This window comes from Pararge aegeria, chromosome Z, assembly GCF_905163445.1.
Source record: "Pararge aegeria chromosome Z, ilParAegt1.1, whole genome shotgun sequence".
NCBI lineage: Eukaryota > Metazoa > Arthropoda > Insecta > Lepidoptera > Nymphalidae > Pararge > Pararge aegeria.
The window spans coordinates 16422999-16435105 of record NC_053208.1 but is presented as its reverse complement, the minus strand read 5'-3'; the positions used below and the strand labels follow the sequence as shown (position 1 = coordinate 16435105).

At 37.1% G+C, this 12107-nt stretch overlaps 1 protein-coding gene across 1 annotated transcript; it reads left to right on the top strand.

Annotated features, from left to right (window-relative positions):
- The first annotated feature begins 5085 nt into the window (after positions 1 to 5085).
- Positions 5086 to 12107, top strand: LOC120636596. Its single transcript, XM_039908140.1, has 4 exons — positions 5086 to 5328; positions 5770 to 5913; positions 11480 to 11611; positions 11696 to 12107. The coding sequence occupies exons 1-4, from the start codon at positions 5086 to 5088 to the stop codon at positions 11777 to 11779; spliced, it is 603 nt and encodes a 200-aa protein (XP_039764074.1). The 3' UTR covers positions 11780 to 12107.

The window sequence follows — 12107 nt, the reverse complement described above, 5'->3', positions numbered from 1 at the left end:
TACTGCGTAGCAAGCTTACCTGCATGGTTAGCTTAGGCAGGGGTCAAAAATTATGTACCCCGATTATGTCCTCTGACAACTGACAAGAGATAAAATTTAAATGTCCCCCCGCCAAAGCACGGCAACAAGGAATAGAAGGAGTAGGTGTACCTTCATTTATTGTTACACTTATATTATTTGGATATTATCTCCAACTGCGCCAATGGTCGGAGAGTTGGTGAAGCTGTGGGAGAAGGTAAAATTTTGATCTTTCTCCTGAGAGAATAACGCATGATAGTAATGCTAGTGGTAAGTGATGATGCGGTCTAGGATGTTAGTGGGCTAACATGATAAAGATTTGGATATAATTGTCAAGTATTGGAAGATAATTGACAAGTCTAAAAGTATTGCTGGCCTTTTTACTAATAGGTACCTAGCACTATTTTCAGGCTTGTCCATTTACAAATTAGAGATTAGGAGTTAGGACCAATGGTGCCAATTTTGTTCTCACAAATTTCTAAACTGTTAGAAACATTGGGTTAGGCTCTCATAAATAAAATACAGTGCACATATTTAAGAGTTATTTATTTACTTTGTACTTCGAGATTTATTTAAGTTACCTACTAGGTAAACATTTTTCATACTAATACTTTACCTTCGCTTTATTTAAAGCAGGTACTTATAATTTATCATAGTAGGGTCTTTTCGCCTTTTCGCGTCCGACGCCCAATTCGCGTCCAAACGACGGTACACTGTTTTACAACAGTGAAAAATAACAATACCGACACACCAATCTAAACAAGAGCGCTTCTATTGATGTTCGGACCTATGACAGGTACTCACACACAAACAAAAGATCTGTGCGTGCAACCCAAATTTAATGAAAAATAAACTAATCTTGCGTGTGCAACCAACAAGTGCTGACGCGCGAATCTGTTGTAAAAAAAATAGTGAGCAGCTGTACTTTTCACGGTAAGTATTTAAGGTGTTTATGTGAAATTTAGAATACTTTGTTATCTCTAGACCTTAATTGTGAACCACACTATAGGAATAACGATGTTTGTGCTTATATTTTTCTATTGACAGTTTTATATAAGGTGGACGCGAACTGGTACATAAAATTTATAAAAAAACCACTTTGCGTCCGCTGATTTTGTTGACGCAAAATGGGAAAATCGCCTGTTTCAGCTATTTGTACCTGTGTAGAATAAAACATCAGATGCGTTGTCCAAAACTGTGCATTAAACTTGACAAGACTATATAGGGACTACATTACAACCATATTTGATTAAAAACTACCGCACTAACATTTTTTTTTTCACGTTCAAACCTAACAACTCCACTAAGTGGACGCAAACAGGCGAAATGACCCTACCTGCCGACTTAATAGGTTTAAATAGTTTTATAAAGTTTAATTATCATGCCTAAACTTTAACCGATTATTATTTTGTCACAATGGTGCTTATAACGGCTTCTAGCAAGGTTTAATGTAAATGTGTTAATACTCATCTCCAATCTCGTAAGCAACTTGTGGTTTGTAAGAAAGCACGTTTCAATGACTCGCAATTAAAGTGGTTGTTCGTTTTACTTTCCTTTATAAACAATTACTTCTTCTCATAATTAGGTGTAAGAGAACAGAATGACCTTTTAAACTTCTACCAACTGTACTTTTAAGTTTTAACCATGCTTGTTTTTTCACCATCACCGGTTAATTCCCCCTTATTCCCCCTTTTTTTCCCACTGACATTGACATTCCGCCTACCAAGACCTACAGTTTTCGTTCAGGAATCGGGAATCCTAACTGATTCTTAGTGCTGTTTATTACAATTTGTTTGTTTGGATGTTTTATTTATTTATATTTATTCCATATGTTAGTCCATATTATATTAAAACTTAACTAAATTGCCAGGTCTAAAACTAGGTAGTGCCATCCATTTTGATGTTCTTTGTGTAGAGCGATAATACTACCTTTAGAATCAGGCAAGTCAAGTTAGTAAACTGCCTTGTTAGTCTACTTGTTATCATGTTCAACTTCGGATCGCAAGGTCATCGGTTCGAATCCTGGATCGGGACTAAAACTGGTTACCAACCCGCAGTTAGTGATGCAAACCCGCGTGCCTCAGAGAGCGCGTTACGCCGCCTTCGCGCGCGTCAGTTCCGGCTACCATCACTTACCTCGTCATTATAATAGTCGTTAATTCCCGCTAATCCGCATTGGTGGTGTATACCATCGTGGAGAGAATATCTGTTCCTTGATTACTTTAGAAAATTCTGTTGATTGGATCTGATTAAATGTTTAATCTTATTGAAATATATAGGTCTCTAATTTTATAGTCATAGATCTAGTAGAGCTTTTTGTGAAAGAGCCCGTCCGGAAAAGTACTATCACCTAGCTTATTTCGGCATCTAAGTAGTATTATTGCAGTGGTATCATCCGGGGTGAAAGGCGTGGGTGCCGGTGTAACTACAGGCACATGAGCCCTAAAACCTACGCCTCAGGTTGACGTACACCGGGCGGCGGCAGGTTGCAAGACGTATTTCTTGCATGCCCTTGCTATACCATCAGGAGACATTTAAAAAAAAAAAATCTATAAAAAAAGATGTCGTAGTATATTTATTTATTTTTATTTATTTATCTTTCATACAGCAACTGTGCCCAGCAGAGATGATCATCACAGTGTCATACCACATGTCTAAAGAGTCATTTTGTGGTTTCGATACTCGGAAAACCTCCACGCTCGCTTGTTGTACTCAATAGGTGATGCTTATAACGCTTAGTCCGAATGAGAAACAAAATAGTTTTGTAACATTTTAGTTTAATGTTATGCGAGACCCTTACACACGCCACACTCGGTGGTGCCAAGGCTCTTTGACGAGTGACGTAAGATGTGAAAGTCGAAGTGTACAGTGCACGCAGGCGGGTCCATCTAGTCGTCGGCCGACTTTGCAGGTTTGAAGTGAGTACTGTTACTTAATTTTGCACGTGCGATTTGTATTTTATATTGTTTGTGTCTTCCTCTAAAATATTTTTTTTGTGAATTTATAAGTAGTAAGTTATTTCATTTTAACTGAGTAAAAAATTGTACGTGTGTGCACACATTTACTGAGTAAAATTTATTTTTATTTAAACTATTTTGTCGAACCGTCTGTTGTGAAATCCTAACCCTTTCTCCTGGCTGAAATATTTAAGTATTATGTTATAGTTTTATTTTAAATATTACTTATATTAATAAGTTAAGCTTAATGCCATCCCTTTTAAAAGCTATGAGTAAAACATCGAAGAAGAACGCACCTTTAGTGCTTCAAACCAACACAGATCAACGTGTTTGAATTTAGAGGCTCCCGAACAGACACAAACTATGGGTAGGTATATTGAATGAATTAATTGAACACGTCTTTAATGGTAGGTGCTAATAAAAATTAAGGATGCCATTAATCTAAATCAAAAAAACTGTTGGTAACATTACGTTTTACGCATTCGAAAATAATTAAACAAACCCAAAGGTATATTTAATTCGGCATGCACACATACTTTGGTATTACAATAAATATATATATTTCCAGGTATTATAGAAAAACTTAACTTTTAGTAGTAAACAAATATAGTTGTTTAAAAGTATAAAATAGAAATAAATGGAATGCTCGACATGATTCTTAAAAAGATTCATCGTAATTGATTTACATAATTTCCCACTACCACCATGAAATAAAGCCATTTATCAAGAAACAGGGTCAGAAAGAGTGCTGCAAATACCAAGACCACCATCGAAAATTTCATGAAAAAACACGAAAGTGGTGCTGCCATAGCAAACAATAACAGTATAAGACATCACAAATAAAACCCAAATTCCAGCTTTGCAACAGTAAGCATTATAGATGTTAATCCAATCGATAATAGAACAACTTTTTTCACTGCATCCATTATTACATTTTTACCTGTTATCTAAAGGAGAAAAGCATTTTCCAACAAACCGTACAATACAATTCCGGCTATTTCTACTAATCCACTACTCAGTCCAAATAAAGAAATCATATATGTTGCATATTTTAGTGGAAAAGTTCCAAAATATCTCGTCACTTCAGGCACTTCCATTTCGATCATTCAAAAATTATTAATAAATATTAGAATGCATTATAATTTTAAAATTGCATTCTTAAAATACATATTTTTATTAGTTTATATGGTTTATTAACTTTTAAACATGTATTACCACACAAAAGAACTATAATTCTTTATATCTTCAGATATGTAGCTACCTACTAAAATAACAAAAATATGATAGGTGGGATCTAATGAGTGGTGCGAACCAAATACGCAAACGCGTCAGAATGACAACAATTATCCAAAAAGTCAATAATAGTGTAATAATAATAATGTCATTAAAAGCTTCGACCAACATCTTAAGAGGTTTCGCTTGGTTGTTGGATCAAGGGTCGGATACAGAAGGCAGTAGTCCTTGAAACGGCGCGTATTGTGAGGAGGTTCCTCACTCTGGAGCCCTGACCACCTGTTGCTTGGGCATTCAAAAGCCCCGCAAGCGGAGGGTGGAAGTTTTTTTTTTTTATAAATTTTTATAGTGTTTTTTATTTTATTTAGCATTGTTAATAATTAAAAAAAAAAAAGAAATGATAGCTAAAATGTCATTAATAGTGTTATAGATTACAAGCGAAACCTTATTTGTATAAGTAGAAAAAAGACCTTTTAATTTAAGACTTAGGTTTTTTAATGGAATTTATATTGACTGTTCCATGAAAACTCCCCCATTCGTTTGTAATTTCATTAGTTTCATTTCATTAAGCGCTGTTTAAATAATACCACGTAATTGTACCATTCGCAAGGATTCCGGCCTCTCTTTCGGTGGGCCGAATTCGAATCCCGGCACGCAACTGTAACTTATCTAAATTAAATGTTTCGATGGAAGTAAAACATCGTAAGGAAACCTGCATGTCCGAGAATTTTCGATAATGTTCTCATAGCGTGGTAAACGACTCCCTTAATGTCTCTAACTGTGGAAGAAGACCTATGCACTGTAGTGGGTCCGTGATGGGTTGATATGATGATGAATTGTACAACACAATGTATTTTTTATTAAAATAATTTTCAGAATGACGCACATATTTTACTTGCTCCTTTGCGTAATGGGTGTAATATCAGCTCCCGTGGATGACCCAGTTCGCATTGACTTACCAGTATACGATCAACCAGAATCTGCTTCGAGTACAACTGTAACTGAAGTCCCGGAACCAGAGAATTATCCCGGATCTGAAAATAAACAGCCACAGAGCAAGCAAAAACCTGTACAACCAGTCTCGATTGTCTTGGACAGCAAAACAAATTCAAATACACTGGTACGTCCATAAAGTACTTATGTATTTATTTTAATCAGATTTAAAAACAATGTTCTAAAGCCAATCTGTATGAGGTTGATCAGCAACCTCATACAGGTTGAATAATGCAATAAGAAATGTGTCTATTTGGTCAGATTAATTTATCGAGTTACTTTACTGCTTCTCTGGTCGTTTGTTATAAAGTTTGTTTTTTCATAGAAGGTTACCTACTTATAAAAACTTTAAAAAGGAAATCGTTCCGGTTCGACGCCGCGTAGAAAACGGGGTATAGGTTTAATATAACTGCCATACCCATGAAAGGTTAGACCGCTACCATCTTACAAGATCTGCCTCATCAGTGCTTTGCGTCGTCCCAGAGTCGAGATTGCAGTAAATCCGATTGGTAGGACCTACTCTAATACATGCACAAGCCTCCAAGGCAGTGTTTGTGATTTTGTGCAGATTGGCTCAGTGAACTACGGCGGTGGTCTTTTTAAGCCGCCCGTGACAAGACTCGATGGTGCTTTATTAGAAACAGAGGGAATTGGTAGCAAGATCTTATCCGTAAAAGAAAACGCGCAAAATGTTGTAGCCGGAATTTTTCAGGTAAGTGTATTTGCCTATATACAAATTTTTTGTAGACTAATTCACATTATTCATAATTCTTATTTTAGAGGCTAGAGCATCGTTCTGTAGTGCAACATGCTAACTATATGATTCGACGTCACGGACGTTGCTGGGACAGTTGTGGCTCCTCCGTTTATTGCAATTTATGTTATCATAGTTCGTGTGTTGCGCCAATTTGAAGTGATATAAATGTGTATAGTGACTAAATAAACTGGAGGAACTATTATCTTGCACGGACTTGCTCGGAAAAGGTGCGTGAAGCAAATTTTATTCTCTAAACTTGTAGTAACATTTTAGAAATCGAAGTCAGTTCCATATAAAGTGAAGTACATATATAAAGAATTTACCCTCAGTTAAGTTATTCCAACGGCGCTATCTAGAGGACACATCGTAAACTACGACGACCGCATCGCAGTGAAGACGCGACGTGCGCCAGCGCGTTAAACGCGAGGTCATTTGAGTGTGCGAACGCCACCTAGCGGAGCCTAAACCTTACGTTTAATACGGCCACCTACCGTTGAACGCATACATTACGAAACGCCGCTCGAAATAATTTCGCAATATGGTCAAGTGCGGGGCTTGCGGGAAGTTTTTGTCTGTCATAGGTGCCGCTAGTTGTAGCGAGTGCCCGGGCCTATATCACAGAGCTTGTGTGGGACTTCCTGAACATGCGCTGTCTCCCAAACAATGGAAATGCCCGGAATGCATGGCAAAAAAACCAAAAATAGGCAATATTGACACTCCGGTAAAAGGCACTGATACTCCCTATACGCAGGGTGGAAAATCGAATCTTTCGCCCGAATCGGTCACATCGGTATCGTTTAAGGAGGCTGATATCCTTAACGATACAGCTTTAGATGCAACCCAGGCGTTGGATTTGGGCCTCGAAATGCGTCTTTTCCGTGAAGAGCTCCAGCATTTAAGGAAGGAGCTCAGGGATTTCCGTGCGAACCTGTGTGACATACGCGGTGCAGTTGTTGCCTGCAACCAGCGCATAGACGACTTGGACGGTAGACTGATAAATCTTGAGAATTCCGTCAAAGTTTCATCCAGTCACAAATGTTCCGAAATCGACAAACTTGAAGAGACGATTTGTAAACTCAAAGAGGACCTCAATGATCGGGACCAGGACCTCCTACAGTCAGATATAGAGATAACAAATCTCCCGGAAATTTGCGGGGAGAACCCAGTTCATACCGTCACGGTTATAGCGGCAAAACTGGGGATTGAACTGGATAAGAGGGATATCATCTCTGCAGAAAGAGTCGGTAAGAGTAACGAAAGTAGCTCTCAGCAAGGACCGACAAGCTGTGGTCGTCGGATTGTGGTGAGGTTGTCGAGGCCAAACCTGCGCGATGATTTTCTACGGAGTGCCCGTACTCGCCGGGGTGCCACCACTGAGGGATTAGGTCTAAACTCTCCTTCTAGAAGATTTTACGTTAATGAGAGACTTACAAGGCAAAACAAACAACTATTCTATTTAGTTCGAGAATCTGCCAAACAGAAGCAGTGGAGATACACGTGGACCAAACGTGGCAAAATCTACGCGCGTGAAGGAGAAGGCAAGCCAGCACACTATATAAAGTCAAAAAAAGACCTCGGAAAGATTTTTGGCGATATCTGAGTTGGGTCTTTGAATTTGCCAAAAAAAATGTTCATGCTTTACAAGTAATAGTTTTGTTTTTATTTCAAATTTTCATTTTTATAATTTTATGTTCAAGTGATATGGTTATGTATAAATTTTACTCTACATGTATGTATACTAAACTGCATAGGCCTAAGCTCAGCCACATACTCTTACTAGTGTGTAACGTACAACCTAACTTCCCTATGAATAATACAGGAGTTGAACTCGTTGCTGCCTCAGTTATGCGTGCACGGACTAATGCTGCCCCAATTAACCTTTGTATAACAGCATGTATATTTGTGTATATTGTATTTCCATTCGCTACTCTATTTCATGTTTATTTATTCTTATTAGACTCTCTTACAAGTGAAAACCGGCACAATTTGATCAGATATTTAAAAAATTATAAAATATATTATATTGAAATATATGTCAACAAAAGAGAAAAAAAAATTCTTTAAAGTTGGACTCTTTAATGCCGGATCCCTCGGAACTAAACATGAGGAATTTCTTGTGGCAATGAGTGAAATAGATGTCGATATCATTGCAATTAACGAAACCTGGATTCGTGAAGGGGAAGAAGGACTTGCTCCAGTGGTACCGGGATACAGGTTACTCCACAAACCGCGCCCAGCCAATGTTCGTGGCGGTCGGGGTGGAGGGGTGGGTTTTTATATAAAAAAAACAATAAAAATCAAAATATTAGACCACCCTAATCTTCAACCGGTAGAGCAAATGTGGCTCACAACAAAAATAAATGGTAAACGAATCACTATAGGCTCAGCGTATAGACCCCCCTGGCAGGACGTTAATTTATTTCTGGAGGCGCTGACTCAGTCTGTGACCAACTTCTCGGATTGTGACAATATTGTGCTGCTGGGTGACTTCAATATTAATCTATTGAACCCATACGATAATAAATCTAAGCTATTCAATGATTTTATTCAGTGCGTAAATCTAGCGCAACTGGTCACTGATCCTACTCATTACACTGACCATAGTAAAACTCTTATAGACTTGTTTTGTACTGATGCAAAAGTACGGGAAGTCTCAGTTAAACATATCCCAGAATTAGGAAACCACGCTATGATTATAGCATCGTTAAATATGAAAAAAGATAAAATTAAACCTAGCTGGGCTATTGTAAGGCCACTACAGGATATTGATCATCATCTGTTTAACCAACATTTAAATAATATTCCCTGGATAGATATTAATGATATTAGTGACATTAACAACTTGGTGTCATCTTTCAATAATTATTTATTAAACATATTTGACGTCCACGCTTCGTATAGGAGAGTAGTTATAAAAGAGCAGAATTGCCCATGGATAACATTCACTTTAAAATCGATGATGAGGTTACGAAATGAGAGTCACACTAGATATAAATCAACAAAAAAAGAATCACACAAAAAATACTACAAAGACCTAAAAAAAACCGTTAATGAAGCTATGGAGGCGGAAAAATGCGCATATTATAAATATTACATAAATTTGCATAGTAGAAACCCAGTAATCATGTGGAAACATTTTAAAAATATTCTGGTAATTAATAAGAAGAAGGATCACCATTTACCTACATCCCTGAGCAATCCCGACATACTTAATAACCATTTCTTAGATGTCCCGTATAACACCACCACAAAGCTATCTACATACACATATTTCGAATTCCAAAGGTTTAACAACAATGACTCTTTTAGTCTTAGAACAACAAACGAGGATGAAGTCTTAAAAATTATTAAAGGACTAAAGTCTAATGCAATAGGTTCGGATCTTATCTCCTTAGATATGTTGCTACTGACACTCCCGCAAAGCCTTAGCACTTTAACAAGCATGATAAATAGGTCCATACTTACATCAACATTCCCAGACGCATGGAAAATAGCTATAGTAAAGCCACTTCCAAAAATTGACAGCCCTTCCAACTTCAAAGATCTCAGACCCATAAGTATACTGCCATGTTTATCAAAAATTTTGGAAAAGGTAGTATGTAAGCAAGTCTCCGATTATATTGAAAAGAAAAATATTTTACCAGAATTCCAATCGGGCTTTCGCAAAAGCCATAGTACAACTACTGCCGTCATGGACGTAATTGATAATATCCTTACTGCACAAGATCAAGGCATGGGAACTATACTAGTCCTACTAGACTTTTCTAGGGCTTTCGACTCAATAAATACTTCATTACTTCTATCTAAGTTGGCCTATTACGGATTTACTAACAACACAGTAAAATGGTTTGACAGCTACTTTAAGAATCGGAAACAATTTGTCGAAATAAATCAAGTTAATGGCAATAAGTTGGCCTCTGTCTCGTCTCCAGTACTCAGAGGAGTTCCTCAAGGATCAGTCTTGAGTCCTATACTCTTCGCACTGTACACTGCAGACATGGTCCGCTCCATCAAACATTGCAAATTTCACCTATACGCAGATGACGTTCAGCTGTATCACTCATTTCATCCACTAGACACAAATGAAGCTGTAATAAAAATATCGCAGGACCTTGAAAATATATCAAACTGGTCTCAAATAAACTCTCTCAATCTCAATCCTCAAAAAACAAAACTGATGATTTTAGGATCTAAATGTACAGTCGGTAAGATTGAAGCGTATATGCCGTCCATAAAAATTAAAGACGACGTAGTGGAAAGAGTTTATGAGGCCAGAAACTTAGGGGTAATATTTGACGCTAACTTACACTTTGAAACTCATATTAGAAATATAGTCAAAAACAGCTTATATAGGTTAAAAGTTCTATATAAAATGCGCCAATACCTCAACACCGACGTTAGAATACAGTTATGTGAAGCTCTAGTCCTCTCAAAACTTAACTATGCTGATACTGTTTACGGGCCATGTATGTTGGCCAGATCAGCAAAGTTAGTGCAAAGAGTCCAAAACGCCTGCGCCAGATTTTGTTTTTCTATAGCTCCTCGTTCTCATGTCAGCCCTTATATTAATAGCGCAAATATGCTAAACATGGAGTCTCGACGTAGACTCCATTTAGCTACTATGCTGTTTGACATAATGTCCACAGGCAAACCAGCATATTTGCGTTCAAAAATAAAATGGGCTCACGAAAATGGAAAACGTAGCACAAGGTCTGCGCCTCGGATCTCAATGCCATGGCATAAAACTGCTGCTTTTCGTGGTACTTTTAAGTACTCTGCCTGTAAGGTCTGGAATGACCTTCCACCTCCAGCCCGTATGAGGAAGTCAATGATTTCGTTCAAGAATGCCATTAAAAAGGTATTTTTGGATAATCAAAAAACTCATCAATAAAAAGACATTCCGGATCTTTCAGACTAATTGCTTGTTGTCGGGCTTACGCGTAACATCTGTTTATATATATATATATATATATTTTTCCTTTTATGTGGTGGTGGTTCTATTGTATCGTTTGATAATTTTATATATATATTATTTTACTTTATTTTTCCGTATACTTCCTCTTCTTGTCAAGTTCACTTCGCTTCTTTTTAAACTTTTCCCGGCAAATCCGTGACGCCAATCAAGGCTATACCTGAAAATCAGCGCTGCAGTTGTCAAATACTGCAGCAACATGCTGAGGTAGCAGCCTTTTCAGCTGAAGCACCTTTCGATAAGGCATTTACTTTGTAAAATAGTGTATAATTAGTTTGAATGTAATTAGTTTTCATTAGTTTACTTATGTGTGGAAGCTGAATAAAGTTTATTATTATTATTATTATTATTATATATATATATATATAATAGCTTCCCTTAAGGCACCTCTACACCTTACCTACATTTAGTGGGATTCATTAATTTCAGACATTTATCAGGAAGTTTTTATCAATGGATAGATAGGTTTCTGTAGCTTATCTAATGATAATTTATAAAAATATTAAAAAAATAATAAAATTTATAAAAATCCTTTATTAATGTTCACAGCCTCAGCCATTAGTGGACACAATTAAAGAGGAAGAAAAGTATGGCAACACCGGCGATAAGTTCCAGAGTACGGGACGAGCTCTGGTCAATGGCGCCGAAGGAATTTCTAACTTCGTGAATTCAATACTTGAAGTGAGTTTTACACAATAGGAATTTTGCTTTCTAACTAAATTATTGCTAGATATAGAATAAAAAATGTTTATTTTCTATCGGCAGGTTCCTGGAAAAATATTTCGATCCATAACACGAGCAGCGAGCGAAAAGTTAAATAATTTGGGCGGCAAACTTGTAGGATTATAGAATCAGTGCGTTATTAAGGCAAGCACACAGGATACTCATATCTAAGTAATAATAGCCGAATGTAAACTGCTCATAACCTTCCACAAAATATTGCTTTTGCCGAAGGACGTTAATGCTTAAGGAGTTCTCCCGGCATTTCACCAACAACTCCTTTATTGTGACGAGCGTACATTGCTTACCTACTTACATTACTTAATAGAAACGCAACCAGTGCAATACTTATTATTGTGTAGTTGAGGTGTCCATCCGTGTTCGTCATCATCATTTTTACTTAACCAAATGGCGGTTTTCGACAACAAATGTTCAAGTTACTTTTAAAAATACTGAA

Coding starts and splice junctions, on each gene's coding strand:
- LOC120636596 (XM_039908140.1), top strand. CDS start 5,086: ATGACGCACATATTTTACTTGCTCCTTTGCGTAATGGGTGTAATATCA. Junction 5,914..11,479: donor TTGTAGCCGGAATTTTTCAG/GTAAGTGTATTT, acceptor TAATGTTCACAG/CCTCAGCCATTAGTGGACAC. Junction 11,612..11,695: donor TCGTGAATTCAATACTTGAA/GTGAGTTTTACA, acceptor TTCTATCGGCAG/GTTCCTGGAAAAATATTTCG.